The sequence below is a fragment of the Chiloscyllium plagiosum genome, chromosome 25 (assembly GCF_004010195.1).
Source record: "Chiloscyllium plagiosum isolate BGI_BamShark_2017 chromosome 25, ASM401019v2, whole genome shotgun sequence".
Classification (NCBI taxonomy): domain Eukaryota; kingdom Metazoa; phylum Chordata; class Chondrichthyes; order Orectolobiformes; family Hemiscylliidae; genus Chiloscyllium; species Chiloscyllium plagiosum.
The window spans coordinates 50,554,917-50,581,419 of NC_057734.1; the positions used below are offsets into that span (position 1 = coordinate 50,554,917).

The 26,503-nt window shown below is 42.7% G+C and overlaps 1 protein-coding gene across 5 annotated transcripts in view; it reads left to right on the forward strand.

Moving 5' to 3' along the window:
• Window positions 1-26,503, forward strand: part of si:ch211-225b11.4 (thyroid adenoma-associated protein homolog) — a 240,776-nt gene that overhangs the window by 180,770 nt on the left and 33,503 nt on the right. For all 5 annotated transcript variants that reach the window (XM_043716172.1, XM_043716174.1, XM_043716173.1 and 2 more), the window contains 2 exons: window positions 987-1,091; window positions 22,008-22,205. In XM_043716172.1, the coding sequence (XP_043572107.1) occupies window positions 987-1,091; window positions 22,008-22,205 (303 nt within the window). The remainder of the gene's footprint in view (window positions 1-986; window positions 1,092-22,007; window positions 22,206-26,503) is intronic.

A 26,503-nucleotide genomic window follows, 5' to 3' on the forward strand; every position in this document is an offset into this window, starting at 1 on the left:
ATGCACACAGAGCACACCCACACTGAAACACAGTCACATGGAGCACATCAGGCGCTGAAACTGGGTCACACGGAGCATACCCAGCCACAATGTGAAACACAGTCACATTGTTTTGTATGTAGGTAGGTGCCATGCAACTATGTTTCAGTGTCTGGATGTGTGCCATGTGACTTTCAGTGTGTAGGTGTGCACCAATCCAAAACTAGAGGACATAGGTTGAGGATGAGAGGGGAAAGATTTAACCTAAGGGGCACCTTTTTCACGCATGATTTGGAGATGCCGGTGTTGGACTGGGATGTACAAAGTTAAAAATCACACAATCAGCTTATAGTCCAACAGGTGATGAAGGAGCAGCGCCCCGAAAGGTAGTGCTTCCAAATAAACCTGTTGGATTATAACCTGGTGTTGTGTGATTTTTAACTTTTTCATGCAGAAGGTGATGCGTGTATGGAATGTACTGCCAGAGGAACTGGTGGAGGCTGGTACAATTCCAACATTTAAAAGGCATCTGGATGAGCATATGAATAGGAAGGGTTTGGAGGGATAAGGGCCAAGTGCTGGCAAATGAAACTCGATTAGTTTAGGATATCTGGTCGGCATGGATGAGTTGGACCAAAGTGTCTGTTTCCGTGCTGTATATCTGTGAGTTGATGTGACTATGTTTTAGTGTATGGGTGTGCACTGTGTGACTTTGTGTAGGGACGTGTGTCATGTGACTGTGTTTCTGTGTGTGTGTGTGTGTGTGTGTGCGCGCCATGTTACTGTTTCGGTGTATGTGTGTGCAGAGACCCACATGGAACACACCCAGACCCTGAAACACAGTCACATGGAGCATGCCCAGACCCTGAAACATAACCACAGAGTGAACACCAACACATTGAAACATAGTCAAAGGGCACGCATTGATTCATGAAACAGTCAGATGTAGCTTTTACTAACCTGCCTGTGAATATTTGAACGAACGAGCTTTACTGTCTTTCTTTCAGGGAGTAGTTGAAGGAAGCAGCGCTGGATTCACCAGGTTCTGTGCAGCCCTTCTGAAACGACAGTCTCCAGAATTGCAATCTATTCCTCGACAGATCTTGGAGAAGGTACTTTAGGTCAACCGACTTTATGGCACATTGTTCATTGTTCTTGATTTATTGTTCTCTTACAGTCCAGCTTGATGCCAACCTTGGTGCAGCAGACAGGGCTGGGTGCAGCCTGTGCCGATGGAGTTACTCTTTCACTGATAACTCAGAACTGTGAATGAGCACAGGTAGTTTCAGCGCCACCTTGGTGCAGCCAAATCACTCCAAGTGTGAGCAGCTGTCCCTGGGCCTTTAAACCATGGACACCATTTGGACCTCCCAGTCCTGGTGTGTGTCTCAGGAATTTATGATATTCCCACATTTCAGGCTTGTTTTGAGCCTGGAGGCAAATTAATCAAGAGCTAAACATGACATTTTGGTGGGAGATATACCCTGTGAGCATTTCTTTTTTAGTTCATCGGATTTGGATGTTGCTGGATGGGACAGCAATTACTTTTCACCCCCAATGAGAAGGTAGTGGTCTGCTGTCTTCTTGAATTACTGGAGCCCTTAGTACTGCTAGGGAGCGAGTTGCAGGATTTTGACTCAGCGACAGTGAACGAATGGCAGAATAGGCTGAAAGGAGAAAGTGAGGACTGCAGTTGCTGGAGATCAGAGCTGAAAATGTGTTGCTGGAAAAGCACAGCAGGTCAGGCAGCATCCGAGGAACAGGAGAATCGACATTTCGGGCATAAGCCCTTCTTCAGGAATGAGGGCTTATTCCTGAAGAAGGGCTTATGCCCGAGACGTCGATTCTCCTGTTCCTTGGATGCTGCCTGACCTGCTGCGCTTTTCCAGCAACACATTTTCAGAATAGGCTGAAATCAAGATATGGTGATTGACTTGGAGAGGAACTTTCAGATGGTGGTGTTCCCATGTAATTGTTGCCCTTGTCTTTCTGGGTGAGAGTGATTACAGGTTTGGAAGGTGCTATGGGGGAAGGCTTGCTAAGTTGTTGACAGTGTGGAGAAAGATCTTAGATTGCCAAAGAATTGGTCAGATGGGCAGATCAACTGGCGGGTGGATCACCTTGATAAGTGTGAGGTTATGCACTTTGGAAGAAATAATAAAACAGATTCTGTCAGGTAGATGGGTGAATGCCAGGAGAGGCAGGCACGTCCTGCATAGAAAATAGAAAATTGTAGCGCAGTACAGGCCCTACGACCCTCAATATTGCGCTGACCTGTGGAACCAATCTTAAGCCTATCTATCTTACACTATTCCATTTTCATCAATCTGTTTATTCAATGACCATTTAAATGCCCTTAAAGTTGGCAGGTCTTCTGCTGTTGCAGGTAGTGCATTTCATGCCCCTACTACTCTAAGTAAAGAAACTAATTTAAAGCTATGTCCCCTCATGCTAGCCATCACCATCCAAGGAAAAAGGCTCTCACTGTCCACCCTATCTCGCCCTGTGATTATCTTATATGTCTCTGTATAGTCACCTCTCAACCTCCTTCTCACTAACAAAAACAGCCTTAAGTCCCTCAGCCTTTCCTCATAAGACCTTCCCTCCATACCAGGCAACACCCTAGTAAATCTCCTCTGCACCCTTTCCAAAGCATCCATATCCTCCCTGTATTGTGGTGACCGGAACTGTATGCAATACTCCCAAGTGTGGCTGCATCAGAGGTTTGTTTCAGTTGCAGCACGACCTCGTGGCTCCGAAACCCAATCCCTCTACCAATAAAAGCTAACACATGGTATGCCTTCTTGACAACCCTATCAACCTGGGTGGGAGCTTTCACAGATCTATGCACATGGACACTGAGATCTCTCTGCTCATCTACACGACGAAGAATCTTACATTAGCCCAGTACTCTTTATTCCTGTTGCTCCTTCCAAAGCATACTTTTCCGCATTAAACTTCATTTTCCACCTCTCAGCCCAGCTCTGCAGCTTATCTATGTCCCTCTGTAACCTGCAACATCCTTCAGCACTATCCACATCTCCACCAACCTTACTTGTCATCCGCAAATTTACTAACCGATCCTTCTATGCTCTCATCCAGGTCATTTATAAAAATGACAAACAGCAGTGGCTCCAAAACAGATCCTTGCGGTACATCACTAGTAACTGAATTCCAGGGTGAATATTTCCCATCAACCACCACCCTCTGTCTTCTTTCAGCTCGCCAATTTCTGATCCAAAATGCTAAATAACCCTCAATCCCACGCCTCCGTATTTTGTGCAATAGCCTAACGTGGGGAACCTTGTTAAGCACCTTACTGAAATCCATATACACCATATCAACCATTTTACCCTCATCCACCTGTTTGGTCACCACCTCAAAGAATTCAATAAGGTTTGTAAAGCATGACCTACCCTTCACAAAACCGTGTTGACTATCCCTAATCAACTTATTCCTTTCTAGATGATTATAAATCCTATCTCTTATAACCTCCCTCGTCTATAATTACCAGGGTTGTCTCTACTCCCCTTCTTGAACAAGGGAACAACACTTGCCATCTTCCAGTCTTCTGGCACCATTCCATTGTAGACATAAAGATCAAAGCCAAGGGCTGTGCAATCTCCTCCCTGGCTTCCCAGAGAATCTTAGGATAAATCCCATCTGGCCCAGGGGACTTATCTATTTTCAGAGTTTCCAGAATTGCTAACACCTCCTTGTTGTGAACCTCAATCCCATCTGGTCTAGTAACCTGTATCTCAATATTCTCCTTGACAGCATTGTATTTTTCCTGTGTGAATACTGACAGAAATTATTCATTTGATGCTTCCCCTACCTCCTTGGACTCCACTCACAACACCTTACTACTATCCTTGATAGCCCTAATCTTTCTCTAGTCATTCTTTTATTCCTGATGTACCTATAGAAAGCTTTAGGGTTTTCCTTGATCCTGTCTGCCAGTGACTTCTCATGTCCCCTCCTGGCTCTTCTTAGCTCTCTCTTTAGGTCTTTCCTGGCTAACTTGTAACTCTCAAGCACCCTAACTGAGCCTTCACGTCTCATCCTAACATAAGTCGCCTTCTTCCTCTTGACAAGAGATTCTTCAGTAAACCACTGCTCCCTCACTTGACCACTTCCTTCCTGCCTGACAGGTACATACTTATCAAGGACATGCAGTAGCTGTTCCTTGAATAAGCTCCACATTTCAATTGTGCCCATCCCTGCAGTTTCCTTCCCCCATCCTCTGCATCCTAAATCCTGCCTAATCGCACCGTAATTGCTTTTCCCCAGCTATAACTCTTGCCCTTTCCCCTTGTTGGGTTGTCTACATACTGTGTCAGGAAACCATCCTGCACACATTGGACAAAAACTGACCCATCTAAAGTACTCGATCTATTGTATTTCCAGTCAATATTTAGAAAGTTAAAGTCCCCCATAGCAACTACCCTGTTACTCTCGTCCTATCTAGAATTATCTTTGCTATCCTTTCCTCTATATCTCTGGTACTATTCAGAGGTCTATAGAAATCTCCCAATAGTGTGACCTGTCCTTTCCTGTTTCTAACCTCAGCCCATACTACCTCAGTAGACAAGTCCTCAAACATTCTTTCTGTCACTGTAATACTGTCCTTGACTATCAATGCCACACTTCCTCCTCTTTTACCATCTTCTCTGTTCTTCTTGAAACATCTAAATCTCGAACCTGGAACAACCATTCCTGTCCCTGCACTATCCATGTCTCCGAAATTGCTACAACATCAAAGTTCCAGGTACCAACCCATGCTGGAAGTTCACCCACCTTATTCCGGCTGCTCCAGGTGTTGAAGTAGACACTGTTCAAACCAACTTCCTGTTTGCTGGTGAACTCTTGCGACCTTGAAACCTCATTTCTGACCTCACTGCTCTCAACCTCCTGGTAACTAGAACTACAATTTAGGTTCCCAAACCCTGCTGGATTAATTTAAACCCTCCCAAAGATCATTAACAAATTCCACCCCCCCCCCCCACCCCCCCAGGATATTGGTACCCCTCTGGTTCAGATGTAGATCATCCTGTTTGTAGAGATCCCACCTACCCCAGAAAGAGCCCCAATTATCCAGGAATCCAAAACCCTTCCTCCTGCACCATTCCTGAAGCCACGTGTTCAACTCCTCTCTCCCTATTCCTCGCCTCGCTAGCATGTGGCACGAGCAAAAACCAGAGATAGCATCTCTGTTTGTTCTAGCTCTAAGGTTTTCCTACCTATGTCATTGGTGCCTTTGTGGACCATGACCTGGGGCTGCACCCGCTGCCCCTCAAGGATCCCGAAAACATGGGAGTCTTTTGTGGCTATTTCCCTCTCTAACAGAAGTACCATTTTAGATAATGTTGGGGGTGGGGGAATAGCCTCTCAGGGGAGCATAACAGCAGCAGCCCGGCCTGTGGCATCACAACTGGCTCTGCTATACAGCAGGGTCAGGCAAGATCCAAGCGAGCAATAGTGGTAGGTGACTCACTGGTTAGGGGCACGGCAGGCGTTTCTCTGGCTGTGTTCAGGAGTCCAGGATGGTGTGTTGCCTTCCTGGTGCCAGGTCAAGTACATCTCGGAGTGGTTCTTAAAGGGGAAGATGAGCAGTCAGAGTTCATTGTGCACATTGGTACCAACGACATGAATAGAAAGAGGGGTGAAGTCCTGCAGAGTGAATGCAGGGAGTTAGGAAAGAGGCTGAAAAGCAGCACCTCGAGGGTAGGGATCTCTGGGTTGCTACCAGTACTACATGCTAGTGAGGCAAGGAATAGAAAGATAGGGCAGATGGATGTGTGGCTAAGGAGGTGGTGCAGTGGTCAGGGTTTCAGAATCTTGGATCTTTGGGACCTGGTCTGGGGCAAGGATGACGTGTACTAGAGCGGATGGGTTGCCCCTAAACTGGAGGGGAACCAGTATCCTCACAGGGAGGTTTGCTGGTGGGACTCAGGAGGGTTTCAACGAGAGTGGGAGGGGGCTGGGATCCAAAGCAGCAGATCAGCAAGTGGAGGGATTGAGGGGAAGGTAGACATTAGGACCAATAAATCAGACATGAAGGACAGGCGGAGATAGGTAAATGAACACCATGGTACTCACGGGCTAATGTGTGTTTATTTCAATGCAAGGAGTGTTATAGATAAGGCAGGTGAGCTTTGAGCCTGGATCATTACGTGGGGCTATGATGTTGTGGCCATTACAGACACTGGGTTGGGAGAGGGATAGGACTGGCTGCTCAATGTTCCAGGTTATTTTTGTTTTAGACGAGATAGAAAGGAAGGTAAAAGAGGTCAAGGAGTTGCATTGCTAATTAGGGAGAATATCACATCTGTACTCAGAACATATTAGAGAACTCACCCATTGAGTCAATATGGGTAGAGATTAAAAAATAAGATATGTTTAATCACTTTGATAGGATTAAAATATAAGCCCCAAAATAGCCACTGAGACATCGAGGAACAAATATGTAGGCAGATATGGAAAGATGCAATAAAAACAGAGTTGTCATAGTGGGTGACTTTAACTTCCCCAACATTGACTGGGACTCCCTTAGAACAAGAGACTTAGATGGGCAGAATTTGTTAGGTACATCAAGAGGGTTTCTTGAAACAGTATGTGGATAGTTCACTCGAGGAGGGGGCCATTCTAAATTTTGTATTGGCTAATTAACCTGGCCAGGTGGGTGACCTTTCAGTGGGAGAGCATTTTGGAAACAGTGATCACAACTCCTTAAGGTCTAGGATACCTGTGAAGGTACTAAATTGAGGGGGGGCAAATTACGTCAGAATTGGGCAGGAGCTAGGGTGTGTTAATTGGAGGAGCTATTGTCAAGCGAGTCCACATTTAACATATAGGAACTGTTTAAAGACCTGCTGAGAGTTTGTGTCCAGCATATTCCAGTAAGAAGGAAGGGCAAAGGTGGCAAGATAACGGACTGTTGGAAAGCAAAGGAGGTTGTGAATTTAGGCAAAACAAGAAAGAAACATGTAAGGTTCAGGAAGCTAAAATCAGACAGAGCTTGTGAGGAATATAAAGAAAGTAGGAAAGAACTCAAGCAGGGAATTAGGAGAGCAAGGAGAGGCATGAAATGAGCTTGGCAAGTATAGTTAAAGAGAATCTCATGGCATTCTAATGATCCATTAGAAACAAGGATAACTAAGGAGAAGGAAGGATAAAGGAAAGAACATGTGGTTGGAGGCAGAGGATGAGGGCGAGATCTGAAATGAGTACTTTGTGTTGATATTCACCCAGGAGTAGCATATGGACGATGGTGAGATTAGTATGGAACATATTAATATGTGAGGGCATTTTGAAATTGAGAAAGAAGTGGTATTGGGTTTCTTGAAGTGGATAAGTCCCCAGGATCTGATAGTATCTATCCCAGGTCATTGGAAGAGGCAAGAGAGAAGATTGCTGAGGCTTTGACCCAGATCTTTGTATCCTCATTAGCCACTGGAGTGATACTAGAGGACCCATGAGTAGCTAATGTTGTTCCTCTGTTCAAGAAGGGAAATAGGGATAATCCATGAAACTATAGATCAGTGGGTCTCCCATCGATGGTTGGGAAGCTGTTGGAGAGAAGTCTTAGGAATAGGATTTACATGCACTTGGAAAAGCATGGCCTAATTAGGGACAGTCAGCATGGCTTTGTGTGGGGCAAATCATGTCTTACCAACTTGATTGAATTTTTTGAGGAAGAGACAAAGGTGATCGATGAGGGTAGAGCAGTAGATGTTATCTATATGGATTTTAGTGAGGCTTTCGACAAGATCCCTTATGGTAATCTCATTCAGAGGCTTAGGATGTATGGGATCCATGGTAACTTTGATGCATGGATTCAGAATTGCCTTGCCCATAGGAAGTAGAGGATAATGGTGGAAGAGTGTTTTTTCAGGCTGGAGAACCATGATTAGTGGTGTTCCACAGGGATCCATACTGGACCCTCTGCTTGTTGGATATATATAAATGACTTGAATGAAAATGTAGGTGGGTGGGTTATTAAGTTTGCAGAAGATACAAAGATCAGTGGAATTATAGATTGTATAGAAGGTTGTCAAAGAGCACAGAGGGAAATAGATCATTTGCAGATATGGGTGGAGAAATGGCAGATGGAGTTTAATTTGAATAAGTGTGAGGTGCTGCACTTTGGGAGATCAAATGTTAAGGAAAAGTATACAGTTAATGGCAGGACCCTGAACAGCATTGATGAACAGAGAGATCTTGGGGTTTAAGTCCAAAGCTCCCTGAAAGTGGCCACGCAAGTAGATAGGGTGGGAAAAAAGGCATATGGCATATTGCCTTTATTGGTTGGGGAAATGATTACAAATGTCAGGATGTCAGGTTGCAGCTTTATAAAATTTTGGTTAGGCCACATTTGCATTCAGTTTTGGTCACCACTTTATAGGAAAGGTGTGGAGGCTTTGGAGGGGGTGCAGAAGAGATTTACCTGGATGCTGCCTAGATTAGAGGGTATGAACCATAAGGAGAGGCTAGAGAAACCCAAGTTGTTTTCTCTGGAGCGACAGAGGCCGAGGGGAGAATTGGTAGAAGTCTGTAAAATTATGAGATGTGTAGATAGGGTTGAAATGTCTAATACTAGGGAGCATGCATTTAAGATGAGAGGGGAAAAGTTCAATGGAAGTGTGAGGGGCAAGTTTATTTACATAGAGTATGGTAGGAGTCTGGAGAACACTGCTAGGGGTGGTGGTGGAGGCAGTTATAATATTATAAGGGACTTCTAGACAAACTCATGAATATACAAGGAATGGAGAGATATGAACTAAGGGCAGGTAGAAGGGATTAGTTTAATTTGATTTCATGTTCAGCACAACATCGTGGGCCGACGAGCCCATTCCTGTGCTGTATAGTTCTGCGTACTAAGGGAGTATTCAATGAATGGCAGGACACTAGGAAACTCAGAGGAACAGAGAGAGCTCCAAGTGCTTGTCCTGAAAGTGGCTGAACTCGTTAATAGGGTAGTTAAGGCTTATGGGATGCTTATCTTTATCAGTCGAGGCATTGATTATAAGAGCAGGAAGGTTATGTTGGAGTTGTACAGGACTTTGGTTAGGCCACAGCTGTAGTACTGTGTGCACTTCTGGTCACCAACCTATAGGAAGGATGTGATTGCACTGGACGGGTTGCAAAGGAGATTCACCAGGTTATTACCTGGCATACTCTGGATCAGTGGTGCTGGAAGAGCACAGCAATTCAGGCAGCATCCGACGAGCAGCAAAATCGACATTTCGGGCAAAAGCCCTTCATCAGTATTACCTGGCATAGACCATTTCAGTTATGAAGAGAAGGCAGATGATCATAGAATTCTACAGTGTGGAAGCAGGCCATTGAATCGGCATCGACCCTCCAAAGAGCAGACCCACCCTCTTGCTTTATGCTGTCCCCATAACCTTGCATTTCTTTTGGCCAATCCACCTAACCTGCATATCTTTGGAGCGTCGAAGGAAACCAGAGCACCCTTGTGTACAGAGGTAGAACTCCACAAAGTCATCCGAGGTTGGAATGTCCCTGGAGCTGTGAGGCAGCAGTACTAACTGCTGAGCTACCGTGCCACCCTAAGCTTGTGTTATTTTAGTTTGAGCAGAGACCTAATGGAGGTGTGTAAAATCATAGACAGGTGGATAGGAAGCAGCTGTTCCAGTTAGTCAAAGTGTCAAGAACAAGGGTGTTCACTTGTAAAGTGAAAGGAAAGAGCTTTCGAAGGAATAGGAGGTGAGAAACCTCACAACCTTTAAAAAGTACTTGGTCAATCACTTGAAATGACATAACATTCAAGGCTATGGGCCTAGTGTGGGAAAGTGGGACTAGTGTAGGTAGTAGTGTTTTTTTGACAGTAAAGACTCAGTAGGCTGAAGGGCCTCCATTGTATTGTAAAAGGCTTCTTTAACGTTGTTGGACCTGTACTCAACTAGACAAGTAGTAATCACTACATCACACTCCTGACTTGTGCCTTGCGAATGGTGGACAGGCATTGGGGAGTCAGGAGGTGAGTTATTTGCCACAGCATTTTCAGCCTCTGACCTGTTCTTGTAGTCGCAGTATTTATATGGCTAGTCCAGTTTAATTTCTGGTCTGTGGTATCACCCAGGATGCTGATAATAGGACAGTCAGCGATGGTGACGCCATCGAAGATCAAGGAATAATAGTTACATTCTCTCTTCTTGGAGATGGTCATTGCCTGGCACCTGTGTATTGTGAGTATTATTATATACGTATCATTTAAAACCTGGATATTGTCCAAGTATTGCTGCATGTGCTGAGGATTCACGAATGGAGCTGCAGTCGTCAGTAAACATCCCCATTTCTGACCTTATAATGGAGGGAGGGTCATTTACGAAGCAGCTGATGATACGGCACGGTGGCTCAGTGGTTGGACTGCTGCATCACAGCGCAAGGGACCCGGGTTCAATTTCAGCCTCGGATGACTGTCTGTGTGGAGTGTGCACATTCTCCCCGTGTCTGCATGGGTTTCCTCCAGGTGCTCCGGTTTTCTCTCACAAACCAAAGATGTGCAGGTCAGGTAAATTTGCCATGCTGAATTGCCCATAGTGTTCAGGGATGTGTAAGTTAGCTGCATTAATTAGGGATAAATGTAGAGTAATAAGGTAGGGGAATCGGTCTGGGTGGGTTACTCTTCAGAGGGTTGGTGTGGACTTATTGGGCCAAAGGGCCTGCTTCCACACTGTTGGAATTCTATGATTCTAAGATAATTGGGTGTAGGATACTACACTGCAGAGAAGACCAGAAGCTGAGATGATTGACCTCCAGCATCTTCCCATGTGCCAGGTATGACTCCTACCAATGGAGAATTTTCCCCTGATTCCCATTAACTCCAGTTTTGGCTAGGGTTCCTTGATGCTGCATTCAGTCAGACACTGCTTTGATGTTAATGGCTGTCACTCAAACCTCACCTCTGGAATTCATCTGTTTTATTCCTGCTTGGATGAAGGATTTAATGAGGCTATGAGTTGAGTGGTTCTCGCAGAACCCAGACTGAGCATTAGCAAGGTTAGATATCACGGAATACAAGGAGAACTAGCCATTTGGATACAGAACTGGCTCAAAGGTAGAAGACAGAGGGTGGTGGTGGAGGGTTGTTTTTCAGACTGGAGGCCTGTGACCATGGAGTGCCACAAGGATCGGTGCTGGGTCCTCTACTTTTTGTCATTTACATAAATGATTTGGATGCGAGCATAAGAGATACAGTTAGTAAGTTTACAGATGACACCAAAATTGGAGGTGTAGTGGACAGCGAAGAAGGTTACCTCAGATTATAATAGGATCTTGATCAGATGGGCCAATGAACTGAAAAGTGGCAGATGGAGTTTAATTTATATAAATGAGAGGTGCTACATTTTGAGAAAGCAAATCTTAGCAAGACTTAGACACTTAAAATGGTAAGGTCCTAGGGCGTGTTGCTAAACAAAGAATCCTTGGAATGCAGGTTCATAGCTCCTTGAAAGTGGAGTCGCAGCTAGATAGGATAGTGAAGAAGGTGTTTATTATGCTTTCTTTTATTGGTCAGAGTATTGAGTGCAGTAGTTGGGAGGTCATGTTGCAACTGTACAGGACATTGGTTAGGCCACTGTTGGAATATTGCGTGCAATTCTAGTCTCCTTCTTATTGGAAAGATGGTGTGAAACTTGAAAGAGTTCAGAAAAGATTTCCAAGGATGTTGCCAGGGTTGGAGGATTTGAGCTATAAGGAGAGGCTGAATAGGCTGGGGCTGTTTTCCCTGGAGTGTCAGAGGCTGAGGGGTGACCTTATAGAGGTTTACAAAATTATGAGGGGCATGGATAGCATAAATAGACAAAGTCTTTTCCCTGGGGTGGGTGAATCCAGAACTAGAGGGCATAGGTTTAGGGTGAGAGGGAAAAGATATAAAAGAGACTTAAGGGGCAACCTTTTCATGCAGAGGGTGGTACGTGTATGGAATGAGCTGCGAGAGGAAGTGGCGGAGGCTGGTACAATTGCAACATTTCAAAGGCATTTGGATGAGTATATGAATAGGAATTGACTAGAGGGATATGGGTTGGGTGCTGGCACATGGGACTAGATTGGGTTGGGATATCTGGTCGGCATGGACAGATTGGACCGAAGGGTCTGTTTCTATGCTGTACATCTTTATGACTTGATGATTATAGTCATCTTCCTTTGTCATCACCGAAGCACTATCAACAACCTATTCTATCACCTTACTGATGATTGAAAGTAGACTGAAGGAGAGGTATTGTCTGGCTTGGATTTGTCCTGCTTTTTACATACAGGACATAGCTGGGCAATTTTCCATATTGTCGGGTAGATGCCAATATCGCAGCTGTATTGGAAAAGCTTGGCTAAGGACGTGGTACATTCTGGAATGTTATCAGGGATAAGCCTTTGTGGTATCCAGTGCCTTAACTGTTTCTTGATATCATGTGAAGTGAATTGAATTGGCTGAAGACAGCTCTCTGAGGTGCTGAGGATCTTGGGAAGAGGTTGACCTGGATTATCCACTGGACACGTCTGGCTGAATATTGCTGAAAATGCTTCAGCCTTATCTTTTGCACTGATGTGTTGAGCTCTCCCATCATTGGGGATGGGGGTATTTGTGGAACTGCCTGCTGTATTAAGTTGTTTAATTGACCACCACCATTCATATCTGGTTGTGACAGAATTGCAGAAATTTCATCTGATCCATTGGCTATGGAATTGCATAGCTCTTTCTATCGTATTGTGCTTTCACTGTTTGATATATGAGTAGTCCAGTTAGAACATAGAACATAGAAAAATACAGCGCAGTACAGGCCCTTTCGCCCTCGATGTTGCGCCGATCCAAGCCCACCTAACCTACACTAGCCTTCTATCCTCCATATGCCTATCCAATGCACGTTTAAATGCCCATAAAGAGGGAGAAGCTTCACCAGGTTGACACTTCAATTTTAGGTAATCTGGCATTTCCTTCTGCACTCTGCATTGAACTGGCTTGATGATAATGATAGAGTGAGGGAGTTTACAAATTGTAGTTGAATATAATTCTGGTATTGATGGTTCATGTAGCCTAATGCATGCCCAATTTTAAATTTGAACTCTGTCCCCATTAAAATTGATGGTTGTGCCATGCAGCATAAGGAGGGATATCCTTAATGTGAAAGCAGGACTTTATTTGCACTAGTTGAGGACTCTCAGGAGGCTCCCAACTTATACCATTGTGTCACTACTTCTGCTGAATCATCCCTGCCGTTAAATCTGCATGTGGTAGCATTATTGACTGTAGACCCTGTGAAGTCTCATGGCATCAAGTCAAACATGGGTGAGGAAACCTGCTGATTACCATGTATCACAATCCTGGGCTGACTAATCAGTAATCCTTATGTTGAATACCACTCGCAAGATGCACTGAGGGTGGCAAGGGCACTGAATATATATTCTGAGTGGGGGACTTCAGTGCCCATCACTGACAGTAGCTTAACAGCATCAGCAGTGCTGGTTTCTGGGACATTGTCTATAAGGTATATTTCTGTGACTATGACTATATCAGGCTGTTTCTTGACTTGCCTGAGAGACGGCTCCTCTCCCAGTTTTGACGGAAGATTCTAGATATTACTAAAGGGAACCTTCAGGGCCATCAGGGTGTTTCTGGTGATTTGATCAATGCTAGATGGTTTGTCTAATTCCTTTCATCAGACTTTATAGTGGCTAGATACAACTGTATCTAACCATGATAATCATATTCTGTAATTCCAGAACTACATGTACCCAGATCAGGCTAAAATGATTTCACAGAGACTGGTATCCCATCACCAAGTCACTCTTTATTTACATGTCAGAGTCCTTGACACTGATCCAGCTCCTTCAGAGCCAGCTCTGACTCCCCTGTTCCTATCTGTCAGCCAGAGCTCCCTGATTGGACCAGATTAACAGCCCCAGAGAATTCAAATTCTGTGAGGTCCACCTCATTACAATCACTATGTTCCTCCCTGTCTGACTGATTAATATCCCCTCAACCCTGCCCCCAAGCTGTCTTCAGCATATATGCCACCTTTTCCTACCTACAAACAGTTCTGAAGAAAGGCCACTGGACCCAAAACATTGACTCTTGTTGTAAAGTTGGATATAGTATTGTAGATTGGGAGGCAGGAAGTTAGAATTTGGTGTTTGTAAAATTGTAAACTGGCCGGGTGGGCGGTGCATTGTGTGGTCCCTTTAAAAGATGGTGCTTTATCTGTGCTTAAAATGGATGCCTGTGAGCAGCAGCTTGAAAGTTTGCAAGTACACAGAGAGCCTGAACTGAAACATTTGTATTGCAAAGCTGTACAGTTAGCAAGATTAGAGTGGTGCTGGAAAAGCACAGCAGGTCAGGCAGCATCTGAGGAGCAGGAAAATCCACGTTTCGGACAAACATCAGTTAGCAAGACAAGCAGAAGTTTTTACCAAGACAGCAGTCTTTTAAATTTAGCCAAATAATTTGAACCAGGCACTTCGATACCAAAACCTATTAATTTTAAATCTGACAGTTTTGACAACAAAGGACCAATCCTATTATAAGAACTATCGATATGTCATCAAGAGTATAAAAGAAGGGGATAATTGGACAAAGACCTCAGAGTTAGCTGCCATCTGCCAGAGGTAACAGCCTTCAGCTCTCAAGACAGAATCACTGACTCTCATAGCTTCGTTTATGTCTTAGAGAAAGCACCATCTGAATAACAATGGTACCAATGATGGAAAAGGCACTCCTGACAGACGAATCGATGGAGAAGGCACAGAACATTCCAGAAGATACATAACCTGGCTATAATTTCAAAAGATTAAATTCTATTCTTGTTATGAGTGGGGCTTGTATTTGTTAGAACAGCATGCCATTAGAATCTTGGTTTATTTGGGAATAGTTAGTAATTAGAAGGGATTTATTCGGTTTGTTAAGAGTTTTGTTAATTTGTTCACTGTTAGCATTAGATAAATAAATTGTTACTTGTTGATTTTAAAGTGAGTGGCAGGGATGTATTTTATTTAACCACTAGGAGTTGCTGAAGAGCTGGTTACTCCACTTTTCACACTTGTTTTGCAGATTATGAAGCATGGTGCTCCTCTTTCGGTGTTTTGGTTTTACTTCTCAGAGGCGGGGGTTAACCTCCGCTTTATAATAGATTGGGAGCTCTTGTCAGGATATGGACAGATTTGAACAGATTTAGGGTACAAGAGGTCCCAGCAGATTTTAACAGACTTGTGTACTAGTGTCCTAAATCTTGAAATGAAACTTAAGTGAGAAGTGAAAAATCTTTATAACTTTGGTTGATTATTGTTGGTTAAAGCAAAAGTGGGGAAATGGCTCTTAATATTGCTAAAGAGGTTCTGGTGGTCGAAGATGCTTTCTAACTTTACCAAGAAAATTCAGAAAGACAGAAAAATATAGAACTTGCAGAATTAGCAAACAGGCTAAAACTGGGTTTAACTAGAAAGCTGAAATTGTAATGGAGTGAGCCAAGCATTTAGATATGTCAGAGAAACAGTCAAGAGCAGTGGAGTTAGAAAAAAATAAATTGCAAAAGAAACTAGGAAGTGAACTGAAAAGGCTAGACTCAGAACATAGAGAAAAGGAAAGAATTGCTCTAGTGGAACAAGGGGAAAAAGAGCGAGGAAAGGGAATTGAAACAGTTTGAATTACGGTTAAAAGCAGAGGAAAAAGAGGAGAGAAAGCCCCTAGCAGAAGAAAGGAAAAGAATTGGTTAGAATTGGAAAAGGTGAAGTTGGAACTTGAAGCAAAAAGACTTCAAATAACTGAAGTACAGCAGGGTGATGATGAGAAAACTCACCGTAGCCAACAGCCTGGTAGGGATATATACAAATATGTCCAAACATTACCAAAATTCAATTAAAATGATATAGAAGTCTTTTTCATTTCCTTAGAGAAATTGGCTATGTAGATGAACTCGCCAGATACCATGTGTATTTTGTTGATCCAAACAAAGTTGGTAGATAGAGCTGGTGAAGTGTTTAGAGAGTTGTCAGAGGAGGTGGCAGGAGAATATGAAGAAGTAAATAAAGGCTACAAATAGTACCAGAAGGACTTAGACAACAATTCAGAAATGTAAGAAAGGAACCAGGCCAGACTTGTATTGAGGTTGTAAGAATGGAACAGAGCAAATTTGATGGATGGATGGGAGCATTAAAGATATAAAAGACATATAAGGTTCTTAGAGATACTGTTCTGCTGGAGGCGTTTAAAAACCCATTTCCAGAAGTGATAAGAACTCATGTTGAGGAACAGAATGTTAAAACAGCAAGAAGGGCCGCAGAGATGGTGGATAAATATGCATTAGTGCATAAATCGAAATCTAGCTTCCGACAGCAATTTCATTCGGTGAGTTAAATTGGGAAAGAGGGGGAGCTTCAATTAAGAACAAAACGTAGATCACACTGGGAACAGTTTGTGATAAAAGAAACCCAAGGGGGTGGACAAAAGGGGCTTTCACTGCGATAAGGTGGGACACACAAAGCCAAAGTGCTGATCGTTTAAGAAAGGCACTGGGAAAACAAGATGTGGTAAGAGAGGCTGAACCAGTGGGATTAGTTAAGGCAGTGAAGGAAATGCCAGGGGAAGTTAAGGAGCTACAGGCGAGTGCATAGCATAGTCACAAGCTGGATAGTAAGATAGCATCTGATCTTTTCAAAAGCATCATCTGTGTAGGTAAGATTTACTCAGATAGAACAGGGGGAGGAGGTAAATATGTTAAAATATTGAGAGATATGGGAGCTAGTCTGCCTGTAATAGTAAGAGATTAAAATATTCGCATTCCGTCTGAAATATTGCCCGAGAAAGTGGTAATCTGTGGACTAAATGGAGAGAGGAGTAGTATTCCCCTCTGTAAGATAAGGCTAGAAAGTCTAGTCAAGACTGGGGAAGTGAGAGTGAGAATGATGGAAAACTTGGCTATTCCAGGAATCCAGTTCATTCTTGGAAATGATATAGCTGATCACAGGTAGGAGTGAAGCCCATTGTAGTGGAAAAGCCAAAAGAAAACCAAGGAACTGAAGAGTTAAAAGAAAAATACCCTGGAATTTTTTCCAGGCTGTGTGGTGACAAGATCCAGCAGCCATAAGTTAAAACAAGAAGGGAAAACAAAAGGAGTTGAGGTCCAGTTACCTGACACTGGTTGCTGAGATGGTAAAGGCAAAACCTAAGCAGGTAGAAAATCAGGCAGAGGTGGTTAGTTCTGAAATATTAAAAGATTTACAACAGAAAGATGAGACAGTAAAGGATTTATATCATAAAGCCTACTTGGTAAAGGAATCAGAGTGCATTCCAGAATGCTGTTACCTCAAGGATAACATCTTAAGGCAGAAATGGAGAGCTTGATAGTTTAGTGTAGATGAGAAATGGGGGGAAGTTCACCATATTATGTTGCTGGAATACAGACAGGAAGTATTGTGGGTAGTACAAGAATTGCCTGAGGGAGGTCACCTAGGAGTAAGGAAGACTCGGGCCAGGATACAGAAGCATTTTTATTGGCCTGGAATACATAAAGATGTGATTGAATTTTGCTCAATCTGTCATACGTGTCAAATGGTAGGAAAACCACAGGCAGTGATAAAACCAGCACACTTGATGCCGATTCCTGCATTTGAAGAGCTTTTACATGGGTTATAATTGATTGTGGAGGTCCCCTCCCTGAAACCAAAAGTGGAAACCACTATTTGTTAACCATAATGGATGTGTGTACCAGGTTTCCTGAGGCAATCCATTACAGAATGTCAAGGTAAAAAAGGTTGTGGAGTTGCTCTTGCTTTGTTTACCCATTATGGATTACCCAGGGAGATTCAGTTAGACCAAAGGTCCAATTTTACTGCCAAATTATTTAAGGAGGTCATGGATAATTTAGGCATCAAACACTTTAAATCAAGTGCGAGAGACTAAATTCTCTTTTTGTTATATGAGTGGGACATATATTTATTGGAACAGCATACCATTAGAATCTTATTTTATTCAGGAGTAGTTAATAGTTAGAAAAGATTTATTCAGTTTGTTAATAGGTTAGTTAATTTGTTCACTCTTAGAATTAGATAAATAAATCATTGCTTGCTCATTTTAAAGTGAGTATTGAGGATTGCTGAAAAGTAGGTTTCTCCATTTTCGCACTCTTTTCACAGATTATAGGGCGAGGCGCTCCTCTTTGGGTGTTTCAGTTTTAGCTGTCGGGGGTGGGGTGGGGTGGGGTCAACCTCTGCTTTATAGATGTTTCTTCAAAGATGTTTCCAGATTTGCTGACCTTCATCAGAAATTTATCTTTTAGTTTCAGATTTCCAGCACCTGCAATTCTTTTTTTTTATGTTTAGATTTTGAAGGCTTTTATTTCTACTTTCCATCACCCATTGGGATTACTCCTGATATCAGTGACCCAGGGAAGTTCTTGTAGTGGAATATACCAAATGTTCTATGTTAAAGTAAAGTACACTACAAAAATCTTAATTCAATGCTTACCACCTGTTTACATGAGCTTGCCTGAAGATCAGGCCAGAACAAGTGATCAGCCTGTTCTGTCCGAAACTCCAGTCGTGAATCAGCCAGTTTCTCCTGAGATTCCTTGAAAGTGGAGCCACAGGTAGACAGGGTAGTGAAGATGGCATTTGATATGCTTGCCTTCATTGAGTACAGGAGTTGAGACATCATGTTTAGGTTGTTCAGGACATTGGTGAGGCAGCTTTTCAAACACTGTTTTCCGTTCTGGTCTCCCTGCTACAGGAAAGATGTTGTTAAACCTGAAAGGGTTCAGTAAAGATTTACAAGGATTTTGGAGGGTTTGAGCTAGAAGGAGAGGCTGAATAGGCTGGGGCTTTTTACCCTGGAGAGTCGGAGGCTTATAAAATCATGACGGGGATGGATAGAGTGAATAACCAAGGTCTTTTTTCGAGGGTAGGGGAATCCAAAACTAGAGGGCATAGGTTTAAGGTGAGAGGAGAAAGATTTAAAAGTGACCTGAGAGGGAACTTCTTTACTCAGAAGATGCTGTGTGTATGGAATGAGCTGCCAGAGGAAGTGGTGTAGACTGGTACAATAGCAACATTTAAAAGGCACCTCGATAGGTATATGAATAGGAATGGTTGAGAGGAATATGGGCCAAATGCTGACATATGGGACTATATCAGTTTAGGAGATCTGGTCGGTGCAAACCGAGTGGGATGAAAGGATCTGTGCTGTATAACTCTGACTCTGAGATAGCTTATTGTGCTGTGAAGCAAGGTACTTTTTATACTCATGTTAAAAAAGGCTGCATATCCAAGCTTCTACACTGTTCAGACTTATACACTTAATGGTAAGCTCCGAGGGAGTGTTGCTGAACAAAGAGACCTCGGAGTGCAGGTTCATAGCTCCTTGAAAGTAGAATCTCAGGTAGATAGAATAGTGAAAAAAGTGTTTGGTACACTTACCTTTATTGGTCAGAGCATTGAGTATCGGAGTTGGGAGGGCATGTTGCAGCTGTACAGGATCTTTGGAATATTATGTGTAATTCTGGTCTCCTCCCTATCGGAAGGATGTTGTGAAACTTGAAAGAGTTCAGAAAAGATTTACAAGAATGTTGCCAGGGTTGGAAGATTTGAGCGATAGGGAGAGGCTGGTGGTGCGTGTAGGGAAGTGGTATATGGACGAAGAAGTGGTGGAAGCTGGTATAATTGCAACATTTAAAAGACACGTGGATATGTTTATGAATAGGAAGGGTTTAGAGGGATATGGGCTAAGTGCTGACAAATGGGACTAAATTGGGTTTGGGTATCTAGTCGGCAAGGGCGAGTTGAACCGAAGGGTCTGTTTCCGTGCTGTATATCTCTATGACTCTAAATTGACAACTAGCAAATATTATAAATATGCCAGGTTTTCGATGTCAGTTTGATCAATTAACTCACTTGCTGTATCTCCCTGAAAAGAGACTTATCTTTTGTTTTTAACAAAGTTTGACCTCAACTTTTAGCTTACTCACATTTTATGTCATCTTAACAACCATATAATGCTTGTACAGCACAATTCTGACAATTATAGCATCAGCTGATAAATAGTCCACATTATCACATCTGATTCACCACTTCTGTTCTTAAACAAAACTTCAGCTTTTCCAGAGTTACTGTGACAGTTTGGTTCTTTACACCTGAGTTACAAGCTCAGTCTAAGCGCACATGCACCTTATTTCAGCAAAACACAGAAACACGTTGAAATCAGTGATCTTTCTACTTATTGGGTCTTCAGTCTTCATATATTTTACCCCCCATTTTTCTTCTCACTTAATTTTGGCTAAACCAGCAATTTTTAAGGTTGATATCTACAAGTTGTACCATTCATGCTGTTTCTCTATTGTTTTACTACCAAAATGAATCGTGTGACATTTCTCTGTATTAAATTTCATCTGCTGCCTGTCTGCCTATTGGACCAAGTTGTCTATGTCCTTTTGAAGTTCTGTACTAACCCCTACACCATTCACAATGCTTGCAAGTTTTGTACCACTGCATACTTCGTAATTATGTCCTGTACACCAAGATCTAGGCTATTAATATACATCAGGGAAAGCGACGGTTCCTCCAGCCTACAAGTATCATTAAACACCATGCTAAATTGCCCATTGTGTCCAGGAATGTACAGGCTAGATGAATTATGCATGGGAAATGCAGGGTTACTGGGTAGAGGGGTGTGGATCTGGATGAGACGTTCTTCAGAGGGTTAGTGTGGATTTGATGGGCCAAATGGCCTGCTTCCACACTGTAGGGATTCTATAAAACAGGCTCCAGCATCACTTGCCCTTTATGAATTCCAATTTTCATTATCAAACCCTCATTTGCTCAAGGCACAATTAATTTTATCCTGAATTGTCATTTCAAGAAACTTGTTTACCACTATAGTTTAATTGACCTGCAGTTGTTGAGCTTGTCTGTACTGCATTTCTTTGAACAAGACTGTGATATTTACGATTTTCCCATTTCTTGCATCTTCGCTGATTCTATGTTAGACTGAAAAGTAATGCTAGTGCCTTAGCTGCTTCCGCTCCGGTACTGGTGTCTTATCAACTTGAAGTACAGACAGGCTATTCAATAACCCCTCCTCCTCAATTTTAAACTCCAAAATATCTGAATTACCACCTTTCTGCTCTCCCTTTATCCATTGTGGGAATTCAGAGTTTTTGTGAAGGTCCGTAACTCGGGAGCTGGTTGGATTCGTTGTTGGTCTGTACACTGAGCTGGTAGGTTTGTTGGCAGATGTTTTGTTCCCTTTCTCGGTGACATCATCCGTGCTGTGTTTACTCCTGTGAAGCGCTGCTGTACTGTCCGCTTTGAATTGATGTGGTTCTGTTTGAGCTGTTTCTGGTTGGTGCAGGTTCATGTTTTCCATTGCAGCGGTTTGTAATTTGGGTCCAGGTCAATGTGTTTGTTCATGGAGTCCAAGGATACGTACCATGCTTCCAAGAATTCTCTTGCTGTTCCTCGTTTAGCTTGTCCAGGTATCGTTGTGTTGTCCAAGTCAAACTCATGGTTCTTGTTGGCTGTGTATATGGATACCAGGGAGAGTTGGTTGTGTCGCTTGATTGCTAGTTGGTGTTCATGGATACCAGTCACTAGCGGTATGCCTGTTTGTCCTACGTAATGCGTAGTGCAGTCACTTCATGGGATTTTGTAAATTAGGTTGGTCCGGCGCATGGTAAGAATCAGGTCCTTTATTCTGGTGAGCCACTATCTGAGACTAACTGTTGGTTTGTGTGCTGTCAAGATCCCTCGTGGTCGGAGCAGTCTCGTTGTCAGTTCTGAAATGCTTTTACTGTAAAGGAGAGCAGCCAGTGTTTACTCATTGAGCAGTTACAGTTTCTCCTTATTCCTATTTATTTTTCCCTGATCCATTCCTACACCCCATTGAAGTTGCTTTCATCAGTTAATTATTCTTCTTCTGGATTGTTTATTGTCCTTTTCCATAACCAACCTAAACCTCCTGATACATTAAGCATTGTTCTTAAATCAACTGTTTGGGACTTATTTCTCTTTCTGTTTATATCCAGGGCTTGTCAGGTCTGCGGGGCCCTCGGAGCAGTTCGATTACCAGGAGGGCAGCTGGCTTGCCGATGCTGTTACTGTGTGTTGTGGCTGGAGAAGACAGTGAGACAAAACCTCTACTCCATTATTGCATGAAGACATTACTAGATATTGCCAACACTCCTCTGTCCAGTGACTGGGATCAGACAATTGATCTCCCTCAGGTCAGTACCAACAGTCACTATATATGGACGCTAGTGGAGAGTACAGTGAATTAAGGGCAGCGTGTCAAGATAGTTGAAAGTGGGTAGTGGAACCCAACAGGATGTTGTCCTTGGACCATACTTGATAACTCTGAGTATTGGTGATTTTAATACAAGAGTAAGTAGTGCCAAATTTGCAAGTTATCAAAGTTATAGGTATGGTTAGTTTTTTAGTCCAAAGTTGATAAGTTGGACAATGTTAAAACTTGTCAAATGGAATTCGATGTCAGTGAAAGTGAAGAGGAGGCCTAGTTTTGTAAGGATGCAAAGGGATCTGGGGAACTGGTTTACATAGAACGTAGAACAGTACAGATCCTTCGGCCCATGATATTGTGCCCAGCATTTATCTCAAAGAACAAAGAATCTTAGCAGCCCTCCAAGCCTTTGCTGATCCAGATCCTCTGTCTAAACCTGCAGCCTATTTTCTAAGGATCTGTATCATTTGCTCCCTGCCCACTCATGTATCTGTCTAGATACATCTTAAATGACACAATCGTTCCTGCCCCTACCACCTCCACTGACAACGCATTCCAGGCACCCATCCCCACTCACCCCACCATTCCATAGGCTGCTACCACAAACTTCATAGATTTTTGTTGAATTCAAATTCCACCTCTGCTACAAATACGTGGGATTCAAACCCATGTCTCCAAAACATTATCTCAGTCTCTGGGTTAACAGTCTAGCAATAAAATCGCTAAACCATCGCCTCCCTTGTTGGCTATTTGACAGACTGGATCCAAAACTGGCTTAGTGGCTGGAGGCAGAGAGTGCTGTTCGAAGGGTGTCCTTTTGTGACTGAAGCCAGTGTCCAGAGCCATACTGAAAGTTCAGTGATGAAGCCCTTGCTGTTTGTGGTGTCCATCAAAGACTTAGAAACAATATGGGAAGCTTTATCAACAATTCCACAGGATGACACACAAATTCCAGGCGTGATAAATAGTGTTGCGAAGTTCAGTAGAGTACTTGCAGTTTGAGAGGCAGGAGGTTAGAATCTGGTGTTTGTAAAGTGCATTGTGTGGTCATTTTAAAAGATTGTCTGCTTTTTCAGTTTTTCGAGATTTAAAATGGATGTCTGTGAGCAGCAGCTTGAAAGTTTGCAAGTACACAGAGAGCACCCAAATTGAAACATTTGTATTGAAAGGCCATACTGTTAGCAGGCCAAGTAGCAAGTTTTAACAAGACAACTGGCTTTTGAATTTAGCCAATCAGTTTGAACCAGATACCAAATATCTAAGTCTGATGGTTTTGACAACATAGGACCAATCCTGTTGTAAAAAATATTAATATGTTATCATGGGTATAAAAAGAAGAGGGCAGTTGGACAAAGATCCTAGAGCTAATTGCCATCCGTCAGAGCTAATGGCCCTTGGCTGGCTCTCATAGCCTCCTCTATGCCTTAGAGAAAGAACCATCTTAATAACAGCGGTACCAATGTCACAACTAGTTAATATTGCTCACAGAATAAGTCATGGAGAAGGCACAAACTATTCCAGAAGAGAAATAACCTGGCTGTAATTTCGAGAGACTAAATTTTTTTTCATTTATATGAGTGGGACTTTTATTTAATTGGAACAGCATACCATTTTTTCCACGTATGGAGTCAGCTATTACGAGGGGGCATAGCTTTAAATTAAGGGGTGGTAGGTATAGGACAGATGTTAGGGGTAGGTTCTTTACTCAGCAAGTCGTGAGTTCATGGAATGCCCTGCCAATAACAGTGGTGGACTCTCTCTCTTTATGGGCATTTAAGCGGGCATTGGATAGGCATATGGAGGATAGTGGGCTAGTGTAGGTTAGGTGGGCTTGGATCGGCGCAACATCGAGGGCCAAAGGGCCTGTACTGCACTGTATTCTTCTATGTTCTATATTAAAATCTTCCTTTATTCAGGAATAGTTAGTAGTTAGAAAGGTTTTATTCAGTTTGTTAATAGTTTAGTCAATTTGTTCACTGTTAGAGTTAGATGACTAAATTGTTACTTATCGATTTTAAAGTGAATGTCAAGGATTAATATTTATTAACCACTAGAAGTTGCTGAAAAGCAGGTTACATCACTTTTCACGCACCTTTTACAAAGTATGGAGTGCGGTGCTCCTCTTTGGGAACTTCGGTTTTAGTTCTCAGAGGGGTCATCAACTTTCCTTTTAAACAGATTTGGGGCTCGTCCAGGATTTGGACATATTTTAACAGATTTAGAGTATCAAAGGTTCCAGCAAATTTAAACAGACTTCAGGATTAATGTCCTAGATCTTTAAATAAAACTTTAGTGAGAAGTGGAAAATCTATTTAATTTCAGTTGATTATTGTTGGTTCAATCGAAAGTGGGGAAATGGCTCTTAATATTGGCAAAGAGGTTCTGGGGGTTGAAGATGCTTCCCAAATTTGCCAAGAAATTTTAGAAAGACAGAAAAAGGTGGCACTTGTAGAATTAGCAAACAGGCTGAAATCCATTGAGGAAAAAGAAGCATACTGAAGGGAGGATGAGGTAACCATGCTGACCAGGGAAGTCAGTGATAGCATAAAAGCGAAAGAGAAAGCATATAATGTGGTGAAGAGCAGTGGGAAGCCTACAAAGACTAACAGAGGACAACAAAGAACCAAGTAAGGAGGGAAATGATCAAATAGGAGGGTAAACTAGCCAGTAATATTAGGAAATATTGCAAGAATTTATTTAGATATATAAAGGGAAAAAGAGAGGCAAAAGTGGATATTGGGCCACTGGAAAATAATGGAGTAGTGATGGCGAACAAAGAAATGGCTGAGGAATTGAAGAAGTAGTTTGTGTCAGTCTTCACAGTAGAAGACAGGAGTAATATCCCAAAAAGTCAAGAGAGTTGGTGGTTGGGGGGGGGGGAGAGCAGAGATAAATATGGTGGCGATCTGAGAAGAAGGTATTAGAAAACTGAAAGGTCTGAAAGTGGATAAATCACCTGGACCAGGTGGGCTACACCCTTGGGTTCTGAAGGGGATAGATGAAAAGATGGTAGAGGCTCTCGTAGTGATCTTTCAGGTTTCACTGGAGTCAGGGAGGTCCTAGATGACTGGAAAATCACTAATGCAACCCCCCTGTTTAAGAAGGGAGTAAGGCCTTAAGATAGGAAATTATAGGCCAATTAGCCTGACCTTGGTCGTTGGTAAGATTTTGGAGTCCATTGTGAAGGATGAGATTTCTGAATACTTGGAACTGCCTGGTAAAATAGGGCAAAGTCAGCATCATCAAGGGGAGGGCATGCCTGACAAATCTGTTAGAATTCTTTGAGGTGGTAATGAGCAGGTTAGACCAAGGAGAGCCAATGGATGTTATCCATCTGGACTTACAGAATAGTGAATGGCCTGACAGAGTGGACATTGGGAGGGTGTTTCCATTGGCAGTAGAGATGATGACCCAAGGGCACAGCCTTAGAATAAAGGGAAGACCCTTTAGAATGGAGATAAGGAGAAACTTCTTTTGCCAGAGAGTGGTGAATCTTTGGAATTCTTTCACACAGAAGGCTGTGGAGGCCTATTCATTAACTGTATTTAAAACAGAAATAGATAAGTTCTTGATTGCCAGGGGGATCAAGGGTTACAGAGAGAAAGCGGGAAAATGATATTGATAAACCTATCAGCCATGATTGGATGACAGAGCAGTCTTGATGGACCAAATGGCCAAATTTCTGCTCCTCTGTCTAATGGTCTTATGGATAATAAGAGAGCTGAAGTTATAATGGAGTTAGCCAAGCATTTAGGTATTTCAGAAAAACAGTAAAGTGCACTGGGTTAGAGAAAATTAAATTGCAACAAAGACAATTTGGAGTTTGAAAGAATGAAACAAAGCAACTTCGACAGATGGATGGGAGAATTAAAGGTAGAAAGGACATATGAGGCTCTCGGAGGTATTATTCTGCTGGAGAAGTTTAAAAACTCACTTCCAGAAGCGATAAGAACTCATGTTGAGGAACAGAAAGTTAAAACAGCAAGAAGAGCTGCAGAGACAGCAGGTAAATATGCATTAGTGTATAAATCGAAATCTAGCTTCCGACAGCAATTTCATTCCATGAGGGATAGAAATTGGGAAAGAGGGGGATCCTTGAGTCAAAACAAAAAGTAGATCAGACTGGGAACCACATGATAAAAGAAATTCAAGAGGCTGGAAAAGAGATGAAAGATCTCAGATGTTTTCACTGCAATAAGGTGGGACACACAAAGTCAAAGAGCTGGTAGTTTAAGAAAAACACTAGGAAGAAGGATGTAGTAAAAGATACTAAACCGGTGGGAT